The sequence below is a fragment of the Dryobates pubescens genome, chromosome Z, assembly GCF_014839835.1.
Source record: "Dryobates pubescens isolate bDryPub1 chromosome Z, bDryPub1.pri, whole genome shotgun sequence".
NCBI classification, from domain to species: domain Eukaryota; kingdom Metazoa; phylum Chordata; class Aves; order Piciformes; family Picidae; genus Dryobates; species Dryobates pubescens.
In genome coordinates, this window is record NC_071657.1 from 91695213 (window position 1) to 91719701 (window position 24489).

Below are 24489 nucleotides of genomic sequence, written 5' to 3' on the forward strand. Positions count from 1 at the left end.
TCATGCACATGGGTCTGTGGACAGCTGTTTGCCAGCAACTAGAGTTGGTCAGTGGCTGATAGGGACCTAGTGACCTGTACTTGTCTCTAGAGTGAGGCAATTGGAGGAACTGGCTACTGGAGTAACCAGGGTTTTTAGGCCTAATGTTCTGTGATTGACAAAAATCTGTTTGCATATGAGCACGTCTCTGCGTAAGGTAACTGAAGATAGAAGGATCCAAAGGCCAGTTGCTGGGTAGACCAAATACTTAAGGACAGTTATAGAGCATTCATAGTGTTTGGTGGCATATGTGTAGTGTGCATCAGGTGGTCTGTACCATCAATGGGGAGTGAAGCTGGGGGCCTTGGGCTGTGGTATATGGGTGCCAGTAACAAGGGAGGCTAAGCATCCTATTGCTGCTTTAATTAAATGTCTAAGATCACCTGCTAGAGGTTATATGTGTACATTAAGGAGAGGCTAAAATACCTGAAAGTTGTAATGCCTGAGGGGAACATCTGTTCTAGATGACCCTACCTGAGCAAGGGAGTTGGACAAGATGGCCCTGAGAGGACCCTTCCATTCTCAGCCTTTCTGAGATATTTTACACGAACAGATTTTCAACCTGATCAGATGGAAAAGAGGAAAGGATGAAAGCCATTGGTGCCGTTTGTGTTTCCCTGAGTGCTGTGCTTTTGTCTCTACTGATTTGTGTGGCCAGCAATCTCTGTATGTGTTAGATAAATGTGTTGGGATGTGTGCACCTACTGGGAACATAGGCTCAGCCTGGCTTGACCTAAAAGCATGGAGGTACAGCCTCCATACAGCAGCCTCACCTCTACTGTCTACTGGATTATGGAACAGGTCATCTTAGAATACATAGAATACATAGAATAAACCAGGTTGGAAGAGACCTTCAAGATCATCGCGTCCAACCCATCAACCAATCCAACACCGCCCAAGCAACTAACCCATGGCACCAAGCACCCCGTCAAGTCTTCTCCTAAAAACCTCCAGTGATGGCGACTCCACCACCTCCCCAGGCAGCCCGTTCCAATGGGCAATCACTCTTTCTGTATAGAACTTTTTTCTAACATCCAGCCTGAACCTCCCCTGGCGCAGCCTGAGACTGTGTCCTCTTGTTACAGTATCACAGTAACTAAGGTTGGCCTGGTGGATGCGGGGCAGGCCGTGGATGTAGTCTATCTGGACTTCAGCAAGGCCTTTGATACTGTCCCCCACAGCAAACTCCTGGCCAAGCTGTCAGCCCATGGCTTGGACAGCAGCACTCAGTGATGGGTTAGGAAGTGGCTGGAGGGCCAAGCCCAGAGAGTGGTGGTGAATGGTGCTACATCCAGCTGGCAGCCAGTCACTAGCGGTGTCCCCCAGGGATCAGTGCTGGGCCCCATGCTCTTTAACATCTTTATTGATGATCTGGATGAGGGCATTGAGTCCATCATCCGTAAATTTACAGATGACACCAAGCTGGGGGCAGGAGCTGATCTGTTAGAGGGTAGGAGAGCTCTGCAGAGGGACCTTGACATGCTGCACAGATGGGCAGAGTCCAAAGGCATGAGATTGAACACATCCAAGTGCCAAGTTCTACACATTGGCCACAACAACCCCATGCGGTGCTACAGGCTGGGGTCAGAGTGGCTGGGGAGAAGCCGGGCAGAAAGGGACCTGGGGGTACTGGTGGATAGTAAGCAGAGCACGAGGCAGCAGTGTGCCAAGATGGCCAAGAAGGCCAATGGCATTCTGGCCAGGATCAGGAACAGTGTGGCCAGCAGGAGCAGGGAGGTCATTCTGCCCCTGGACTCAGCACTGGTTAGGCAACACCTTGAGTCCTGTGTCCAGTTCTGGACCCCTCAGTTTAGGAAAGATGTTGGCATGGTGGAGCATGTCCAGAGAAGGGCAGCAAATCTGGTGAGGGGTTTGGAGCACAAGGCCTATGAGGAGAGGCTGAAGGAGCTGGGGTTGCTTAGCCTAGAGGAGAGGAGGATCAGAGGAGACCTTATTGCTGTCTGCAGTTCCCTGGGAGGTTGTAGCCAGGAGGGGGTTGATCTCTTCTCCCAGGCAACCAGCACCAGAACAAGAGGACACAGTCTCAAGCTGCACCAGGGGAGGTTTGGGCTGGATGTTAGGAAGAGGTTCTTCACAGAAAGAGTGATTGGCCATTGGAATGTGCTGCCCAGGGAGGTGGTAATGTCACCATCACTGGAGGTTTATAGGAAGAGACTGGATGGGGTGCTTGTTGCCATGGTTTAGTTGATTGGATAGTGTTGGATGATAGGTTGGACTCAATGATTTCAAAGGTCTTTTCCAACCTGGTTAATTCTAATTCTAATTCTAATTCTAATTCTAATTCTAATTCTAATTCTAATTCTAATTCTAATTCTAATTCTAATTTTAATTCTAATTCTAATTCTAATTCTAATTCTATTCTATTCTACTTGAGTTGTCCTTTCCTCTACAGAAATATCTATATTGATTATAAAAAGGGGAAAGAATTTGTATAATCTTTCCTAAGCAAAAGATACAACATAAAATAAGGATATACTTACAATGGTCCTTCACACGAATCTGTTCACATTTACCACTGTCAATATTAACATTGGTATGTATGGCTTCATATGCAATATTGACATCCAAGCGATAGCCAAGGCATCTTTTCACATCTTCTACAGTGATACCTGGAGGTGGAAATAGTCAGGTGAATAGAGAGATCGAGTGGCCATAAATAATGTGATATTACTATTCTTGGAGAATAAATTTCAGGGTTGTTGGAAATACTTATGGCTTTCTTCTTCCCATTTATCTTCTGCTTTTTGCTATCTCCTGAAATGAATGTAAGCATGATTGTATTTGAAATGCTTCCATGGAAACAGATGAGATTTACAGTGATTAGGAAAACACCAAAAACACTATTTTCTTTTTTTTTTTCCTATGTCTATTTTCCTTCATCTAGCTGAAAGCAGATGTCTCCAGAGGAAATGCTTTCCCCATGTATTCTACTAGAATTTTGTCTTGTCAGCTCCTTGTAATGTGCTCTTTTCATGTGCTGAATTATTCAGTCTTCCTAGTCTCTTTCCTAGTTTCAAACATGTTTCTACTCCCATTTAAGACCACTTATCTCTTAAGTAATCTGTTTGCATAGATTCAAATCCTTCTCTATTACTACCTCCAACATCTCCTATCAATTTATTGAACTCACTTTTGAGTTCAGAAATATTTTTTCTTAAGATCAGTATTCACAACCCCCCCTCCAAACACACTCACACACACACAAAAAAAAACTACAAAAAAACCCCCAACAACAAAACCCAAAACACACCCAAAACCACCACCACCATCTGAAAAGAGTAGTTAGTTGGATACATCCATTTCCCTTTCATAGTCTGAACATCTGGTATTAATAATATTGTTGGTGCCACATGCAGCAGGTACTTAATTTCTGATCTCCAAAATCAGCATGAGAACTGCCTTTTCTAACTTTATTCCAGAATGATCCCTTCAATCCAACACAAAGTCATGTATATCTGAACTGCCCATGACAGAGGATTAAATTGCTACTTTCTTATCTTGACCTGGATAAGGAAAATTCTGGTATGAATAGTAAAGTCTACATAAAGAATTGTAACACACTGAAGTGCATCATGTGATTTCTACAAAGTTCTTCAATTTATTCCTTATTTCTGCCACAACCATACTCTTAGAGTGATTGTACCACAAGAAAGTATCAACCAGCAACTTGGATTTAATGTTTAGGCAGATTTGCTAGATATTGAGGTATCTTTTGTGAATCATGTCATGCCAATTAGTATTAAAAATACTTTGCAGATGGTTTACAAAGATTATTTTTTGTCAGTTATAGATATAAAATGCAGTCTTTAAATAATTCTGGAAATTAGAAAGACTGAGTCTCATGTCTGTTGAACACATATAATTCTGTAACACTACTGGTGTGCCACAGCCGAAGTATGCTGAATTGTTCTGTTCTTAGTAGTTCATATATACAAGTCTGTCCTCATAGATCTCTTTGTGTGACTGGAGGCTTGGTGATAATCTGCATAACATAGGAAGGCCAACAGAATGCTTACCTCTTCGAGACATAGCGTAAGTATCCAGCACATACACAAGCTCATATTTTCCTCCTACAGTTCCAGAAACTGCATAGTGAGTTCCATAATCTTCTAGGAATTTGAAATATTCTCCCTTATCATATTCAGTTGGCAGAAAATTTAGATCATCAAGGAAACTATCTGTGAGACGGACATCACGACTCCGCATTTGGAATCTTCCCAGCTGAATCTTTCCTTTTATGTGAAGAAAGGTTTGGTTCTGAATGCAAGGAAAAGAAAGTCAATGTGAGTGTCATTCTGGTATACAGCACAGTAGGAAAAGTTCCATTTTATTTATAAAGAAATTACAGCACTTTTAAACATGGCATTCAATCTGGTGTTCTGGAGACAGGCCAAACTTATCCAATTCAAGTTAATATTTCTCTGATTTGAGCTGAGGAGGCAGCAAAAGATTTAGGTAATTTCAGTTCTTTCAGTTTTGCAGAACTCTCCCCTTACTAATTTCAGCAAGCTTTTTGTGATCTATTTGACAACATGCTCTTGTCTTTAAGTACAATATCTACTGAAAGTGCCTTTCCAACTTTCAAAACATTGAAAAGCAATTCCATATGGCATGCTAGATAACAGAGACTGCCCACTGAGGTCAGATGGAGTGTTGTCCTTGTTTATGGTCAGAGAACAAAGTTTTCTCTTTTTCTTTGGATGACTTATCTGTTATTCTCAGACTGTCAGAAGGAAGGGCATAGCTCCAATTACAAAACTAGGACAAAACAAACCCAACCAACAGCACAGAAAAACAAAACAAATAATATCACAAAATTAATCTGGAAAAAACCTTGTTGAGGCATTTGACTGATAAATACTTTCTAATCTAGCAACTGATATTTTCACAAATTACACTGCAGATGGTTTTATGTCATAATCTAAACTAGGATGTAGCTGCTGACCATAACACACAATGTCTTGTGAAATAGTTGCACTTAAGACTCTAAGCAACCACAACCCTTCAAAACCCCATTATTATCTGTAGTAGTTGTGACTTCCTTAACCATAGTGCCCAATAGGAGGTACTAAAGGGACCTGGCAACTGATCATCACATTAGCTGGTACCATTGAAAGGACATTAAACTACTGGCTCAGATAGAACCTAAATGTCTTGTGTATAAATTTTTGTAGGTGCCTATATTCCCCTCATGCAGCATGTACAAAATCATTTACACTTTTGGTTTCCCTGGGCTGAACCTGGCTTTAATTTTCAGGTGAGCCCTGGAGGGTTCTTAATCAGGGACTGCCATTCCACTAACCTGCAGCACCAGGAATTGACAGTGAGAGACCTCTGCCAGTGAAAGATCATTATTTACTTTCTGAAGGGTTCTCCAAACAAGTCTTGGAGGCCAAATCTCCTGTCAAAAACCACTAGATTATGAGCAGCCTATAATATGCCCTGAGCTGCAGAACTTGACCTTTAGGACCTGTGGAGGTGAATGCTTTGAGATTTTAATCATCCATTTCTATCCCATGAAGTCTCATACCAGTACAAAGTCAGTGCTGTATGACAGCTTCTCTTCATATTACAGAACTTTAGCATCATTTTTATTAATCAGTTATTAAAGTTATTTAAATTTTCCCTTATATTAATTTGATCTTATGATTTTGAAGGGGTCCTAGGCAACAAGGCTGACAAGAAACTTGAAAGATTGAATTAGTTGAAGCAGATCTACTTCTCCTTGCATGCACTATGATTGATGTACTTTGTACATGGCAGCCTTTGGTGTTGCTATATACACCAAAGTGTATATGGTAGGAAAGTGTGTATGGCCCAGTCAGTTAATTCCACTAGCACCCAGCTGCTGGGTTAGTATTAGTTTTTGTGGTTTCTTTCTCTCTGACCTTTCTAGATGCTAAAGCTACTTCTTTACCAGTAAATAAAATGAAGTAGGGCACTTCTTCTCTTTCAAATGGCAGGTAGAGTAATAAGGCTTGTATGCAACTCCAAAATGGGCTTGCTTTCTCTAGACTGGCAACTGGGAACATTCTCTTCAAATGTACTGCAGAGGATGGGGGGATGGATGTTGCTTATGAGGGTACAAGAGCTGGCACAGGTCAGAATCATGGCAGTGCTCTAGCAAAACTAAGTATTACTGTGTTCCACTGCTAATCCTTCTAGCCCAGGCTAGTGTATTAGTAAAAATGGCTGAGATCTGACCTTTCAGTTATTTCTCTATATGTTTATGTTTTGTTTTCCTAGTATAGGCCTACTCAGTGTCAATTTCTATCCCAGGACCTGAACTAATTTTCCCACTAGCTCAGAGCTGCTCTTTGCTGTAGATGGGATCAAAGATTTTTGCTCCTTTCTAACATCAGGTCTTTGTTAAAGATGATAGCTGCTGATAGTCAAGAGTAAAATAGTCAATGGCAAAATGAAGCTACATTTAGTTGCTCATTGGTTATATCTGAAAGCTTAACCTTAGTATTGACAGTATTTCAGTTTTGTGAATAAATGAAAGAAAAGAAGCAGACAAATAGAATATTTTGAAAAATTAATGCTATGTTATTGTAACACTGCAAATTTTACTGTTTGTAAAATAGTTATAGTAAGCCCTTTAGCCCAATTAAACTTACCCTTTCTGTGGACATGTTCAGGATAGAACTTAAACTTGAATTCTTCCTATAGAAATATTTGAAGTTTCCTTCTGAACCATTTTTTTGGCTTTGTTCAGTTGGTGTGTATTTCAGGGAAAAGTCAACATTAAAGTGTTTTTGTTTTTCTATATAAACTTCTCGGAACATTTTCACACGGTCATGGTAGAACACAGATGTAAGGGTTTTATCCGCTTTTGTCTTAGAAACAATAATGAAAAGGTTGGTTGAGCAAACAAACCAGGCAGTAATAGAGAAAGCTATGTATCACTTTAAAGTTGTCTCCTTTACATAATTTTGCAATACTTTATCATACAGCTTGTTCTTCTTTCAAAAGAACATAAATGGAAATATCACCCCCTTCCCAAACCACCCCATCTGGATCAGCTCAGTGTTCAAAACTCAACAGAAAACAGCAGTGAGAATATTTCAGCAAGTGATAAATCTTGGCATGTAAGATTGTCACAGTGATTTATGTGTGTCAACAGTTCCTTCACGTGTACGTAGCAGTAGTCTCCAGCTCCTTCCTAGACTGAAGACAAGATTTGTTAATAAGTCCCAACATCTGAAATTAATCAAAATTAGGAGTTTGCTTTCTTTTCTTACAGCAGACAATAGCTAATTCAGAATGTCTATTTCAGCCTTGCTCATTTTTATATGCTTTAGCAGAATGTAGAGTTTTAATAACTTAAAATGGTTAGGTATCCAAACCAAATATGAATTGCCTTTATTCTATAAAATTTCTATGTATAGTGTTAGGAAAAGAATTTCATAATCAAAATGTTGCTTTGATTTCTGAAATGCAATGTTGATATTTCTATGATCAATATTTTTGGTGTTCAAATGTCACTGGATCTCAAATACTAAGTCTCAAAAGACTATTATATATATTTTTTTTTAAATTTTTTTTTGAGAGGGACAGAAAAGATCATCACTACTTAGAAAAGACAATCAGAACCAGGTTATCATAATATTATTCCTGCTTTGTGTGTGTGTGTGTGTGTGTGTGTGTCCCATTGAAAAAAAATCTCCTTGCTATTGCTCTAACCAGTAACAGCTGGGTATCATAGTTCTTTCCATACTTCTCTTTATCTCATCTGCTCATTTTGTAAACATTCTAGAAAGAGTATAATTTCTTAGGCACAGGTGCAGAAATGAGCACATGGGAACTGAGATTAACTGCTAAAGCAAACAATAACATAACCTGTTTTCCTCTGAACATTATACATAGAATACATACATACATACATGGAATAAACCAGGTTGGAAGAGACCTTCAAGATCATCGCGTCCAACCCATCAACCAATCCAACACCACCTAAACAACTAACCCATGGCACCCAGCACCCCATAAAGTCTTCTCCTGAAAACCTCCAATGATGGCGACTCCACCACCTCCCCAGGCAGCCCATTCCAATGGGCAATCACTCTTTCTGTATAGAACTTTTTCCTTCTGCCTGACTCAGGAAGTATGATAAGTCTTGCAAGAGATGGTCAGGATTCACTGCTCAGTTAAACACAGCCTACTTTCCACAGAGATGTGCATGCACCTCTTACTTTGTCTTTCTGAAAGAATATTCTTTAAAGGTAAATTGGTGTTGTAGTAACTGTCTATTCCTGTCTTTATCAATAGCTTGATGCTATAAAGCTGCTGCTGCCTGACTCTGGAAATATGATGAGTCATGCAAGAGAGGGCCAGGATTCCTAACGGTTAAACACATCTTAGATTCCACAGGTCTTAGACTTACATCATAAATGAGAACACCCACATTCCATGGCTTGCGATAGTAAGTTCGTGTGTTTCCATCACGCACCCGTTCACAAAGACCATTGAAAAAGTCATTGTCAAATGGGCTGGCCATTGGCTGCATCCCTAAAACGTTAATTCTACAATAGAAATACAGGAGAGGTTACAGTTCAAAAAAGGATGTGCTAGTACCAGTAGCCTGTAGACAGTGGTGGTATGACTGGAGAAGTCAGATCCTGTAAGAAGTGGAGACTGGCTGTGGAACTGAATCTTGTTTCATTGCTGGTATTTTGCCACATCTCTTGTAGTCCTCTCATCTGTGTAATGGAGATGATACATTTCTTTGTAAAGCACCTTAAGGGCATGTACGAGGAACAAACAAGTAAAAGCTAGTTATCAAACAGTAAACACAGCTAATAAAATAAGGTAAAGCCCCATTTTTTACTTATTTCACAGAATCACAGAGTGTTAAGAGTTTGGAAGGGACCTTGAAAGATCATTTAGTTCAATCCCCCTGCCAGAGGAGGATCACCTAGAACAGATCACACAGGAACACATCCATGTGGGCTCCTTCCTTTGGCACTCACTCTTTACATATTTATAAACAATAATGAGGTCACCCCTTAGTCTCCTCTTCTCCAAGTTAAAGAGCCCCAGGTTTCTCTGTCTTTCCTTGTAAGGAAGATGTTACACTCCCTTAAGTATCTTTGTGGGTCTGCACTGGGCTCTTTCAAGCAGTTCCCTGTCCTTCTTGAATTGAGGGGCTCAGAATTGGACACAATATTCTGGATGCAGCCTCATCAGTTCAGAGTAGAGGGGGAGGAGCACCTCACTTGACAATTTAATTGTAAGAAAGCATTCATATAAGTTTAAAAGGTACAACTCAACAGCCACTTTTAACCTGTATGTTTTGTCTGGTACGTGGTTTGGGTTTGTGTGGGTTTTGTTTTATTTTTTCGTAACTTGAATTAGTTTGTTTGCTGGTAGGAAGGAACATGCAGCTTTTGCTCTGGAAGGAATACATGGCTAATATTCCAATATGTTTTCTCCTAGGGTGTGAGATCCCAACTGATCTGTCTCAAACAGGGTGTGGCTGTGGCCTGAGGGCATGGCATAAAAGCACCACTTCAACAATGCCACTGAGAGGCTGATGTGCTCATCGCAGTCTGTACAGCTCTGGAAGCAAGCCGCTGCCCTGTCAGGCACCATGGGTGAACTGCAATTTCTGGGCAGCCATGTGTGAGCAGCCTGCCTGAGGGCTTTGTGCAATTGAGCCTGCACAGTCGGCACCTGCTGCACTGCACACACTGCTCTGTACTGCCCACGCTGTCCACCAGCTCCAGGACAGTCCATTCCCCGCTGACTCCCACCGCTGCTCTAATCCACACTGCCTACACAGCCGGGAGAGCTCCCTCTGCCCGCACTGCTCCATCCAGCTTTGCCCCACTCTGTTTCTACTACTGCCATGGAGGGCCCACCTTTTCAATGTGTTTGCCTGCCACCAAGATCTTGGGATTGTTTTCCTGCATAATTCTATAAGCTTAATCCAGGGAATGGTGATGTCCCTTCATTTGCTCTTTGAGGCTCTCTCACTCATCTTTCTTTCTCTTACTACCTTTCCTCTGCCTTCCCATTTTCTCTCTGCTCCTCTCCAATCTAATAAACCCACCTCATCACTCATTTGGCAAGGGTTAGCCTTTATTTACTCCAAGGGAATTATTAGAATCTTAGCACAACCCCCTCTTGCTGACTAGGGTTGGTACAGGATAACTGGGTCGTGACACAGGGTGTGACCCTGTGGAATAATGGAATTATCTGGAGCAGAAAACAGGAAATCTGAACCACTAGAAATCTGTTGAGGAATGGCTTGAATTGCAGGGACATGGTTTTATGAACAGTTGCTTGAACAAAGTGTGTAGGCCAGACTCCATCTTGTTGTTTACTGCTCACAGTAAGCTGGTGTGCTGATGCAGCAAGGCCACCATAGCCTTGTGGCTGTGCTTGCAGTTGCTTATAAGATAACAGAGATAAGGTAACAAAGAAACAAAGAACTACTGAGAAAGGAGCTTGTGAAGTTGCACATAGACCTAACCACAAGGAGGCTGGATATTATAATGTAACCCTGGACTAATGACATTTGTGCATATTTAGCTGAGATGCTTTATAAGCCATGCTTTTGAACAGTAAAGTTGAAGCTTGCTTATCAATCATATTGATTGCTGAGAGTCTTTCCCTCACCCATCTCACCGTTGGGTATTTCTTCACAACAAATGGCGCCTGAACACAGGGACTTGAAGGCTTAATAGGAACAGAAGAGTATCCGATGGCTGCTTCAGCAGGCTCGGGGTCTATGGCTGCTGAAGGAAGGAGACGCAGGTGGGGCCGGAGTGCGTCGATAGGGTATTCCCAGGTCTGTGCAGCAATCGACGGGCAAAGTGTGAACCCAACGCTGGCACAGGGGGTTTGTACCGTGCCTGGGCAAGGATTCACTAGGAAGAATTCTGCTCGCCGTCTGGGTAAGAGCTGCTGGCTCAGGTTCAAGGCTGCACTTAACGAAATCCCCGGCTGGGGTACGGAGAGCGAAGTAGCCCTTTTAATGTTTCCTTGAGAAATGAGGCTTGCTTTATTTAGAACAATTAGGGAAGCTTGTGGCACAGAAGACCCTCAAGGACACCGGCATGGAAGGACAAATACTGGTGATTATGGAAAAAGAGGTAGCATTCTCATTGCTTCATTGTTTTTTAGAAAAAAAAAAAAGGCAGACCTATCGTCTAAGATAATTCCTGGGCTTAGTTATTTTGATGAAACTTGTTGGAGAGACTATGGAAACAGACTGTGGGACTGGGTCACTATCAAGCTGCAAAAGCTGTGGTGAGAATGCATAAACTGTATTAAAAAATATAAGCTAGAACTGTGAATGGCTGCTGCAGTTGCAGCAACTTTGTCAGGACAAGATGCAGCCCCAGTTCTATCTGAGTTGCAGCCGGATGATGTGTTTGAAAAGTATCGACCGATCGACCGGGGCCGCCCCCGATGCATCTTGCGGCGACCACACTGCGTTTACCAGCTGCCACCACTGCCGTTTGCACCCAGTGAGGAAAAAGCCGAGAAAAGGCAGCTCAGTGTGTTTGATCCCGTTCCTCAACATCTTCCTCTGATATCGCCAGAGAGGGCTCGGATTTGGAAGACAACAACACCGGCAGCACGGACAGCAGCGACGGCCACAGCAGCAGCCCCCACCATTTTCCCCTGCAGAGGCTCGCACCAGCGAGCCTCTTCCTAGTGGCCTCAGCCGCGACTCTGCTCTAATTTAAAGCGACAGTGCTAATTTTATCATTTCTGGTTGTAATGTGTTTTAGAGAGTTGTTATTTAGAGTTTCGCTAAGTTTTTCTAATAAGAATAATGAACAGTAAGCATTTGGTATTTACAGGTACTTAGTACATAGTAATTGTAGCAAGGTATACCTACTTAGTAATGAGTTCAAATTATAAGATTTTCTTTTGGTTTGAACCTTCTTAGTTGTGTGCTTAGGTATTTCAAAGGAGCTCCGTGTAATATAGTTAAGATTTGCAGTATATAGGTATTAATTTTTAAAAGTTTTCTTTAGTTAATGTGCAGAAGAATCAAGACTATGAGGAAGAAGCATTTCAAACATCCATCACAATAACTGTTATGATAATCTGGGATCAAAAGCATCAATCGGAAGAATGTACCATAGCACCATGTGAATAAGGATTGAATATTAGAATTGTTTGATTGTTGTATGATTAGATAAAATGTTCCTATGGACTTATTAAAAAAAAAAAAAAGAGGGAGGGGAAGGGAGAATACCCTATAGCCAAAAAAAAAAAGTTGTTTTTTTTTTAATGGTACCAATAAGAGATCAGTATTACTAGGATGAGCAAACACGCTATTATGTGCAATTTTATATTGGACAAATCAATGAAGCTCTTTTGCTCTTGCTGTTTGCCTGCAAGTGTTCTGTCTGTGAAGCTAGAGCCTGGCCAGATCTACCTTTACAGATTAAAGAAATCTTGCTACCATTGAACAATCTACGATTTTTGACCATCCTAGAGAAAATAAAGATGCAACATACCCCTAAAGTAGATTGCAAAAGAGTGCTAAGGATTGCATTTGTGTCTTAATCTCTGTGTGCAATGTGTTCAAGCATAATCAAGTTTTCTCTATTAACAACAGGAGTGAAATGTAAAGATTGGAACTATTAAGATCTAAATTCTTTTTTACAGTGTCTGTTATCTTTGACCATGTATTATGCCAGCTTTGTTAGAACATTGTAACTAGTTTAACTTAAGCTTTGTGCCTTGCATGCATTATATCAGTGTTAGACATGCTGTGTTACAGAACTTTTGTTTTTGCTATATAGCTTAGCTTTAATTTATTTGCTTTTGTGTATGCAAGTAATATCTTGTGTAAGATGAGAACAACTCCTATGACCAAATGCCAGCGATAAGCAGTGTGAGCAATCTGGCAGTGTAGGCCTAGAGCCTGATTGACAAAAGAAGCTTTTAGGTTTTTAGGTATCATTGTATTAATTTTGAATAGTTAAACTTGTGTATAATTGTATCATGCAAAGTGACAAAGGATAACCTCCCAGGCCTTATTTGTACAAAAGAAAAATGGGGGAATTGTTGAGGAATGGCTTGAATTGCAGGGACATGGTTTTATGAACAGCTGCTGGAACAAAGTGTGTAGGCCAGACTCCATCTTGTTGTTTACTGCTCACAGTAAGCTGGTGTGCTGATGCAGCAAGGCCACCATAGCCTTGTGGCTGTGCTCGCAGTTGCTTATAAGATAACAGAGATAAGGTAACAAAGAAACAAAGAACTACTGAGAAAGGAGCTTGTGAAGTTGCACATAGACCTAACCACAAGGAGGCTGAATATTATAATGTAACCCTGGACTAATGACATTTGTGCATATTTAGCTGAGATGCTTTATAAGCTGTGCTTTTGAACAGTAAAGTTGAAGCTTGCTTATCAATCATATTGATTCCTGCGAGTCTCTACCTCACCCATCTCGCCGCTGGATATTTCTTCACAACAGCAATCCACTGAAGGAGACATATTGGCTACATATGTAGTAATATGTATATATATGTACATATATGTACCTATATACCAATGTACAAGAGATACTTCCAAAAATAACTACTTTTTGGAGGATTCTATGTTGTTGTTTCCCCCCCCCCCCCCCCCCCCCCCCCCCTTTGTATGACTTTTATAGATTGAATCTTTTCAGTATTTCCAATATTTATGTCTGACATGTTCATTTGCTGATCTGAGTGTCACTACTGCACACCTATACAATATTTTCTCATGAAGATTTTAGTAATGGATTCTAATGCCTAAGATTATTAAATACCTAAGTACTTGGCTTACTTGTCCATGCTACAAGGGCACCATTTTTGCTTTTGTGCAGTAAATACTATTATCAAAATTAATTAAAAGGAAGCATTCTTTAAACACAAGGTGGTGCTGTAGCTTACTTCCACTTTCATTCATTCCAGTTTAGATAGGTGCCTTCTAACTAGATTTGTAGATAATATATCACGCTTCCTTTTTGTTTGAAAAGAAAGAAATCCAGCAGGGTGTGAAGACAGAAATATTAATTTTAACTTAGGTTAAAACTACTGTAACGAATGAAGGTCTGTGAGGTGGAGAATTCAATACTATAAAAACCCTAAAGCCAGAGTGTTGTTGCAGTGAGAGATTGCGTTGTATAAATAAGATCAATTTCCTTCTTTTTACTTATGTATGTTAGCAAAGCATTTAGCAACGACTGATTCATTATGAAATATCACTTGAAACATATCTACATCTATAAGCCTTACATTTAAATAATAAATATGGTAAGTATATTCATGTAACATCTATATGTGATTCTGTTTATTAACATAATAACTATTTTTGCTGTCTATATAAATACTTTATCCTTTCCAAGTATAGAAAACAGAACAGCATTTAGGAGTTCTTCCAAAAGCTATGTAGCATTTCTGAATACAAATGAAAACACAATCAGATTCCACCTTTGCTATTGTTAGTGTGCCCCAGCATTTTCATCTAGCTTTGGTGACACTCAGAGTCATTTTCCAAGGCCCAAAGCTATGTTTTTATTCATTACATACCCTTGTCCTGCAGTCCTGCCAATTTCAGACACATCAATGTCGTGGTTACGGCATGGTGATCGTGGGTCAGCTTCACAGTTATCTTCATCAGAAAAATCTCCACAGTCATTATCTACATTACATACAAGTCGCCGCTTTATACATCTACCTAATCAAAGAATTAAACATTGAATTAATATTTTTTCCAAGATAGACTTTAAAGGTCACCCCCAGCAGCTCTTTATTGAGATCTTCTTTGTATGTTTCTATTATTGTCACAAAGAATTCAAGTCCTACACCATCTAATGAAACTATATTTACTTATGAGGTAACTAGAATGGCTAAGCAAAGTAAGTTGATATCAACTGCCACACCTGTAAATCACAGTATCACAGTATCACCAAGGTTGGAAGAGACCTCAAAGATCATCGAGTCCAACCTGTCACCACAGACCTCATGACTAGACCATGGCATCAAGTGCCACATCCAATCCCCTCTTGAACACCTCCAGGGATGGTGACTCCACCACCTCCCTGGGCAGCACATTCCAATGACAAACTCGCTCAGTGAAGAACTTTCTCCTCACCTCGAGCCTAAACTTCCCCTGGCACAGCTTGAGACTGTGTCCTCTTGTTCTGATGCTGGTTGCTAGAGAGAAGAAACCACCCCCTTCCTGGCTACAACCACCTTTCAGGTAGTTGTAGAGAGCAATGAGGTCACCCCTGAGCCTCCCCTTCTCCAGGCTAAACAACCCCAGCTCCCTCAGCCTCTCCTCAGAGGGCTTGTGCTCAAGGCCTCTCCCCAGCCTTGTTGCCCTTCTCTGGACATGTTCAAGTGTCTCAATGTCCTTCTTAAACTGAGGGGCCCAGAACTGGACACAGTACTCAAGGTGTGGCCTAACCAATGCAGAGTACAGGGACACAATGACCTCCCTGCTCCTGCTGGCCTAAAGCAGGCCAGCATGCCATTGGCTTTCTTGGCCACCTGGGCACACTGCTGGCTCATGTTTAGGCAGGTGTCAATCAGCACCCCCAGGTCCCTCTCTGTTTGGCAGCTCTCCAGCCACTCTGACCCCAGCCTGTAGCTCTGCATGGGGTTGCCGTGGCCAAAGTGCAGCACCTGGCACTTGGACTTGTTAAATGCCATCCCATTGGACTCTGCCCATCTGTCCAGTCGGTCAAGGTCCCTCTGCAGAGCCTTTCTATCCTCTAACTGACCAACATCTGTTCCTAACTTGGTGTCATCTGCAGACTTGCTGATGACTGACTCAATCCCCTCATCCAGATCATCAATGAAGATGTTAAAGAGGATGGGGCCCAGCACTGATCCCTGGGGGACGCCACTGGTGACTGGCTGCCAGCTGGATGTGGCACCATTCACCACCACTCTCTGGGCTCGGCCCTCCAGCCAGTTCCTAACCCAGCACAGAGTGTTGCTGTCCAAGCCATGAGCTGACAGCTTAGCCAGAAGTTTACTGTGGGGGATGGTGTCAAAGGCCTTGCTGAAGTCCAGACAGACTACATCCACAAGCCTCCCCATGTCCACCAGACGGGTCACCTGATCATAGAAGGAGATCAGGTTGGAGAGGCAGGACCTGCCCTTCCTAAATCCATGCTGGCTGGACCTGAGCCCTTGGCCATCCTTCAGGTGTGCAGTTATTGCCACCAGGATAATCTGCTCCATCACTTTCCCTGGCACTGAGGTCAGGCTGACTGGCCTGCAGTTTCCTGGTTCCTCCATCTGACCCTTCCTGTGGATGGGGACCACACTGGCCAGTTTCCAGTCATCTGGGACCTCTCCAGTGAGCCAGGACTGGAGGAAAATGATGGAGAGCGGCTTGGCCAGCTCATCTGCCAGCTCTCTCAGCACCCTAGGATGGATCCCATCTGGCCCCATGGACTTGTGAGCAACTGTCCCTTTCTTAAAGGCACAGCCTAAAATGGTCACAGCTCTTCACTGCACACAGATCTGTAATTCCTCCTATTCATTCCTGTGTACATTACTACAGGCATTTCAGAGAAGTAGTTGAGCACACAATTAAACACATACTTTCTATTTTTCTTTTCTGTTTCTCAGTATAATTGATGAAGACAATCACAACAGCTTGGGACTCAAAATTCACTTACCATCTTTCCTTGTCTGTTTTGACTAGTTTTATGACCACTAAATTTTCCTGTTTTGTTTTGGTTTATGATGAGTCTCACACATTACATTAATTCGTATGGCATGCATGTATCACTTGGAAAACTCACAGCCTACTCGGGATCTAGAGGCATTCAAGTCTCTAACTAGCATCTACTGTACCACTTTGGTCAATAAACATCCCTATCCATTTTGTTAACATTTCTTCAGTTCTCATTTCTCCAGTGGTATTTCATAAAATGTGCTGATTACATAGCAGATGGAGCAGTTATGCTAGAAGAAAGGATGCTCATGTGGTCAACTTTCAACAACAGAATAGATATTACAAAAGAAGAATTTCAACTAGATGAAAATTACAATGGGAGATCAGAGGGATGTATCCCATCTCAAGCATTGTTCCTGCTGTGGTTTTGGTGTTGTGGCTTTGTGACCCACATGTTTATCACTGGGGATCCCTTTAAACTGCAGCAATAAGGGAAATCAGGCTTAATAAGGAAACCATCCCCAACTAGAAAAGCACTGAAGCATATCTCAATGTTAGTGTATGTATTTTGTCTTCAATGGAAATTGATATAATTTCTTCACAGTTCTGTTCTGTTTTTGTTTTCTGAGTTATTGCATAACTTGCTATGGCATGAAAACAAAACCTACCAGAATTGCACTGAAAATCATTGCCGCAGTCTGGTTCTAGTTCTTCAGGACAGACTTGGCTGGTTTTACAGCTTTGTGTATCTCCTAAGGTCTCCAGGCATGGTCTTCCACCAAACTGTCCAAATCTTTGAATACGTCTAGAGCGAAACTTCAAGCATAAATAACACAATTAACAATTTTTAGAGAGAAAAGAGAAGTACTGAAACTGAAGGACTTCCAGTTGAACTTAAAAATTAAGCATCTTTGCAGAAACATTTGGTTGAAAATCCATAAACAGACCTCATAGTGTGAAAAAAATACACAGAGCAACATAATAATGTCTTAGCAAGCTTGTAGACATCCGAGTATGTAGAGAAGGCTTTGGAGAACACCTCACAGGAACCTCCCCCCCTAAAGGGGGCCTCTAAGAAAGCCAGAGAGGAGCTTTTTGCAAGGTTGTGTAGACAAGGGGTAATGGCTTTAAACTGGAAGAGGGTAGGTTTGGGTTAATGGTAAGGAAGTTCTTCATGTAAGGGTTGTGAGGCACTTAAACAGGTTGCCCTGAGAAGTTGTGGATCCCCTATCCCTGGAAGCATTCAAAGCCAGATGGACGGGGGTTTGGGCAACCTGATCTAATACAAAGACTTTCTACCTATTGCAGAGGGTTTGGAGGGATATGGTCTTTAAAATCCATTCCAACCCAGACTTTACAGAATCACAGAATCACCAAGGTTGGAAGAGACTTCAAAGATCATCAAGTCCAACTGGTCACCACAGACCTCATGACTAAACCATGGAACCAAGTGCCATGTCCAATCCCCTCCTGAACACCTCCAGGGATGGTGACTCCACCACCTCCCTGGGCAGCCCATTCCAATGGTGAGCAACTCTCTCAGTGAAGAACTTTCTCCTCACCTCAGAGTCACTATGGCTGGACATGTTCAGAAAAGCTGTGGATATGGCAGTTTGGGACACGGTTTAATGACAATGATGGGGTGCTTGGTGCCATAGGTTAGTTGTTTAGGTGGTGTTGGACTGGTTGATGGGTTGGACGCGATGATCTTGAAGGTCTCTTCCAACCTGGTTTATTCTATGTATGTATCATTATGTTTATCATGTTTATTTCACAGTATTCAGTATCTTCAATCCAGGGCAGAAACTTATCCATTTTGTATGCTTTCAAGTCTTGAATTTTTTAAGTCTCATAAAGACTCCCCTAAGAAAATAAAAATCTGCTTTGGAAAAAAAAAGGTTTTTTATTTAAGGAGGTATAATGCATACTAAAATAAAGCTCCTTAACAGAAGTCTTCACATGATTAAAAGAGATAGTTTCTATCAAAAGAACATTTTGAATTAGAATGCTTGACCAGTTTGGTACATCCAGATGTAGTCTTCTTTTCCTTTTATGGGTTCAGATCTGAAATTATCATGGGTTTCATCAAATTGTGAGCATACAATATTAAAAGCTGCAGTCTGATATTTTCCCACAACCAAAAGCAAGCAGATAATGTCCCTTTGGTTGTGGCTTTGGAATTTACAGCTTACCCTCTGATTAGTGCATGGGTCGCAGGGCCCCCATGCACTCCAGCTGCTCAGCTTACAGTCTATCGGAGATGGAGCATTCAGGTCTCTTGGTTCCCTGTGGAAAGGTTTTTCTGAAGAGCTGCCAAACAAAACATGTCAGTACAGTCCAGGGAAGCACACTAAAATAGTATGTGAATTTGTATTTAAACCACAGACCAATACTTTAGACACATCCTCAAGCTGTTGTCTACTTCACTTTCATAGCAGCACTTGGTACTTAGATGTAGAAATAGCTGCCTGATCTGAAATTCTTTGGCATTTTGAAACTACATTTTAAAAAGTCTGAAGACATAATAAGCTAGCTCTTTTCTCCATTTTTGATCTTTGCATGTGACATGCTCTTCTAGTGGGTCATGTTACTGAAGAAAATCAAACAATGATGCATACAGAGCACCTGCAATTCCCCTATTGGGTGTGTTCTCCATACTTAGAGCTGAAGACAATGGCACAGCAGCACATGTCAAATAGATGTAATACACCAATACATGTCTTCTTGTTTTTCAGCTTATTAACTTTAATGGGGTTGCCTTTAAGCCTAGACAAAAGTTTAAATGCTTTCCTGAAGGTTTCATAGAATACTATCTGCTCATAGCCTAACTTACTCAATTGAGCGTGCCGTGTTGTAACGTAATTCCTCCACCTGTAATTAGTTCATGTTACAAATACTTCAGCAGTACTAAATTTTCCTATAACTTCATAGTACACAAGGTATGCTTTGAGAAGTTACTGTATAGTATTCTATTAAATGGTAATCTCCGTTATCTATGCAGGTTGTGTGATGAAGGGATTGAGAACAATCCTGCAGTGAAGGACTTGCAGATTCTGGTGGATCAAAAGCTGGGCATGAGCTGGCAATGTGAACTCTCAGCCCAGAAAGCCAACCATATCTTGCACTGTGTGGTGTTTCAAAAGAAGCACGGTCAGCAGGTTGAAGGAGATGATTCTGCCCCTCTGCTATATCTTGCTTTTGCTTGCTGCTGCTTTCTGCTGTGCTTTTTTTCTGCAAATAGGCTAAGGTAATTGTGTATTTATATTATTGTTATTATTATTGTTATTATTAATAATAATATCATCATTATAATCTAATTTATTCAGTAAACTCCTATCTCAAATCTTTATTTCAATGAAGAGGGTGGGTTTTTTATGTATTACCTTTTCTTCAATTTTCTGTTGGGGGAAACAGACAGGTTAAACCCATTCAGGTTCACTTCAACCTGTTACAGTCTTACAGACTTAAAATAAATACAAGGAAAACTTGTTTTTTTAGAGTGAGGGTGGTCAAACACTGGAACAGGTTGATCAGAGAGGTAATAGAAGCCCTGGAATCATTCAAAGTCAGGTTGTCTGATCTAGGTAAAGATGTCCCTTCTCATTGTGGGGCAGTTGGACTAGATGACCTTTAAAGGTCCTTTCCAGTCCAAAGCATTCTATGATTCTGTGACATGAGGGCATAATTTTGCCAACTGTAGTTATTAGCACCATCATGAGGCTGCATATTCTTTGGTATGATGTGAAGTCAAGCTGCTGGCCCTCATTGCCTGCTATGGACTCTGTAATAATCATATCTTCTGGCTGAACTCATATCTTCTAACTGAATTTATCAAACCTGTGCTTTAACTTAGTTTAAACTCCATAATGATAATAACCATTAAAACCTAAGGACAGAGGGAATCAGCAATCTTTATAGTTTCAAAGGCTGCTTTTCAAAGACTGTTCAGGTATTTCAAGCAATAATAGCAGCAGCCACCCTCAGGCCTAGGTATGTATACAAGAGGCAATTGTTCAGATAGTATTCACATGTTGTCACAAAATGCTTCACATACTGCAATTTACATCTTAAAGTAAATGAATCCCAATGTATTCTTAATGTAGATATATCTGAGACTAACATTCTTTCATCACTTGGTCATTCATCACTTCATCATTCAAGCAGTGTAGCTCTTCAGCTGTTTTCACATGATATTTTTGTAGGGACTAAGCCTTTACTTTTCTTTCCAGTGATCATTACAGTGAAAAAAACAAAGGCTCCATTTCCAAAGAATTAGAAATAGTCAGTACAGGAGACTCAATATAGGAATAGAAGTACTGTCAACATACAATTTTGCATCTTCAGAAAAGAATAGTTTGAGATTATATTTTCATATTCAGTATGCAATAGAATACAGTTGCCTGAGCTTTGCTTCCCTAAAAGAGCACAGCTTCAACTACTATCAGTTGCCTTCTGCTGTGCCAAATGCATCCAAAATATATAGATAAACCATTTCTATTTGAATACTGAAAATAATGCAAGAAATAATTTCCTTTTTCATTGTATGCCTGAGCAAGCTACCATTAGAAACCTGTGTTGCAGGTTTATGCTCTGTGTAGGAGAAGCCAAATAGTATAGATATATACAGAAGACCAAGGACACTTACCTTCTGCTTTCTCCCAAAAGTGAGTCAGCCACCTCTAAAGTGCATAGCATGGATAAAAGATGTAAAGTAACATACATGCTTCTCATTTTGTAGCTGGATATGCAAGAATTGCCATGCCTGGATTTGTAATTATTTTATTTGTTCCTTTTGTTATTTATTACCAAGAGAACAAACTAAAACCAGTATTTACTGGACAGTGCCAGTAAACTGGCCAAAACACATATGGTAAATGTTCTAAAGTCCACTTTTCAGAAGATTCTGTTTTTACCTCATTGGAGACTGGAAAATATTGTAAAGTAGTTTCAAGATTAAAAACAAACCATTTTTATTTACAAGCACCTTTTAATTACGGGCAAGATGATTTCTATCTAATTAGAGAACAGGTAACTGCCTACTAAAAAGATGTGATAGCAGTGACTCATGTAAGGAACAAATAGTTCTTAAAGCAGAGCCTAAGTTCATCATTTAACATCTTTGGAGTATTAGAGGAATAGAATCCCAAGATTCCTTTTCTTCCTCCCCCAGCCAACATGAAAGAACAACACACAATTTTCCTTGTTTTGAAGAAGCATAAAATTCCTCTAGCTTTCACTCTGTCACCAAAACCCAAAAGACAAGCTAGTTTTTCAGAAGGGAATTCCTATTCATTAGTTTGCTGTAATCCAGATTTAAGGCATTGTGTGTTGACATCGACATAAGACAGATGTAACTCATAAATTATTTGCTTTATAGCAGTAAAGAATTAAGTATCTGGATGCAAGCTTAAACCAATCATCATAATATATGGCTACAAAATCTTCAGAAGGGACAGGCAGGGAAGGTGAGGTGGAGGTGTGGCCTTGTATGTTGGGGAGTGCTATCAATATCTAGAACATAATGACAGTGACAATAGAATTGGGTGTGTATGGGTAAGAATTCGGGGAAGGGCCAGGGAGGCACATATTATAGTTGGAGTCTGTTATAGACCATTCAGCTGGGATGAAGAAGCAGGGAAAATATTCTACAAGCAGCTGGGAGAAGTCTCATGATAGCTTGCCCTTTCACTTATGGGAGACTTCAACTTAACAGGTTTCTGCTGGAAAAACAATGTGACAGAGAAGGACCAGGGCAGGAGGTTCCAAGAGCACGTGGAAGATAACTTCCTGACACAGCTGGTGAGGGAGACAACTAGGGAAGTGCCCTGTTGAACTTGAATATTGTGAACAGCAAAAGATCTGTGGGGGATGTAACTATTGAAGGCCATCTTGAGCATAGTGATCATGAAATGACAGAATTTTCAATTCATAAAATCACAGAATGGTTTAGGTTGGAAGAGACCTTAGAGATCACCCACTCCAACCTCCCTGACATGGGTAGGGATGTCTCTCAGCTAGGCTTGGGTGCTCAAGGCCTCATCCAACCTGGCCTTGAACACTGTGAGGGCAGAGTCATCCACAGCCTCTCTGGGCAACCTATTCCAGAGTCTCACCACCCTTGTACTAAAGAACTTCTTCCTGAGATCCAGTGTAAACCTACTCCCCTTCAGCTTTAAACCGTTCTCCCTTGTCCTATTGCTAGATACCCTTATGAAAAGCCCCACTCCAGCCTTCCTGCAGATTCCTTTCAGGTATTGGAAGGCAGCTATAAGGGCCCCCAGAGTTTCCTTTTCTCTAAGCTGAACAACCCCAGCTCCCTCAGCCTCACAGTAGAGGTGTTCCAGTCCTTGGATCTTCTTTGTAGCCCTTCTCTGGACTCACTCCAACAGTTCTGTCTTTCTGATAGGGACACCAGAACTTGATGCAGTATTCAAAGTGGGGTCTCAGCAACAAGTAAAGCACCAGAATTACCTCTCTTGACCTACTGGCCACACTCCTCTTGATACAGGCCAGGATAGAATTCACCTGCTAGGCTGCATGAGGGGCCTGCTTGCTCATGTTGAGCTTCTCCTTGATCAACTCCCCCAAGATTTTTTCTTCAACCATCTCTGCACCCAAACTGTCTTTGTTCCTGCACTTTGTCTTGTTGAACCTCATGCAGTTTGGACTGGCCCATTTCTCAAGCCTGCCTAGATTCTTCTGGATGGCATCCCTTCCCTCAAGCAAGTCCACTGCACCATGCTGCTTGGTGTTGTCAGAAAACTTGCTGAGTGTCCACTCAATGCCACTGTGCATGTCACTGCCAAAGACATTAAAGAGCACTGGACCTAGGACAGATCCCTGAGGAATTCCACTTACTATCTGTTTTTGTTATTTATTCAGTTATTTGGGAGAAGAGACTGATCCTAACCTGGTTCTAAGCTCCTTTCAGGGAGTTGCAGAGAACAAGTAGGTCTCCCCTCAGCCTCCACCTTTCCAGGCTAAACAGCCTGGGTACTGGGCTGCTCCTCACAAGACCTATTCTCCAGACCCTTTGCCAGCTTTGTGGCCTTTCTCTGGACCCACTTCAGCACCACCATGTCTTTCTAGGACAAACTCATCAAGCTTTAGCCAAGGCCAGAGAAGAGCTTGTTGCCCTGAAGCCAAGTGGGACAGCCAAGCTCACTGTCCCAAAAGAAGGGGCCATCTCCACACTTGGCACTGACAAGGACCCCTGGGTCATACAGCACCTTCTGCTCTCCCTGGGGATTCTTTGGATCAGCCCTTGTTGGCACAGAACAAAATCGAACCAGAAACACGCTGACAATCTTACAGTGTTGTTTCACCCATGGAGCCCAGTATCAGAGGCACCACCTCAGCCTTTCCCTGCCAGAGGCCATCTCAAGACTCCTCCTGCCTCTTACTCTCTCTGCTGCCATTCAGGTTTCAATGCCAAGCTGAAAAGCCTCCCCTGAAGGAAGATCACACACACAACACTCAACTAACTGCTGAGGTGCTCTAGCAGGAGCCTTCTCCACTTCTGGCCTCTTCACAAGACCCACACTCTCGCCCTGCACCTCTTGCTTTCCCCTCCTCAAGGTGCTGCAATGAGGAGAGCTTCTGCAGCTCAAGCCCAAGGCAGAAAGTGGGACACTGCTGGAATCCCAGGGGCACAGAGACTTGATCATAGGTATATTGCACTGGGACAATACAGATATGCTGCAGAGAAATGTCTGTCAAAATGCACCCCAAGATGATTCACATGCAGTGTTCGGGTGTATTAGAAGGGGTGTGGTTAGTAGGTCAAGAGAGGTT

General features: G+C 41.6%; 1 protein-coding gene across 1 annotated transcript; it reads right to left on the reverse strand.

The window, feature by feature from the left end:
- Window positions 1-2415: 2415 nt before the first annotated feature.
- On the reverse strand, window positions 2416-21456 carry C9 (complement C9). Its single transcript, XM_054177825.1, has 8 exons — window positions 21341-21456; window positions 18888-19005; window positions 17364-17511; window positions 14592-14739; window positions 8447-8585; window positions 6681-6899; window positions 4077-4317; window positions 2416-2669 (listed from the first exon to the last, which is right to left on the reverse strand). Exons 1-8 carry the CDS (start codon window positions 21424-21426, stop codon window positions 2416-2418), a joined length of 1353 nt encoding a protein of 450 aa, XP_054033800.1. The 5' UTR covers window positions 21427-21456.
- Window positions 21457-24489: the final 3033 nt, after the last annotated feature.

Coding starts and splice junctions, on each gene's coding strand:
- C9 (XM_054177825.1), bottom strand. CDS start 21,426: ATGAGAAGCATGTATGTTACTTTACATCTTTTATCCATGCTATGCACT. Junction 6,900..8,446: donor TGGGTGTTCTCATTTATGAT/GTAAGTCTAAGA, acceptor ATTGTTTCTAAG/ACAAAAGCGGATAAAACCCT. Junction 4,318..6,680: donor TGAACATGTCCACAGAAAGG/GTAAGTTTAATT, acceptor CCTTGCATTCAG/AACCAAACCTTTCTTCACAT.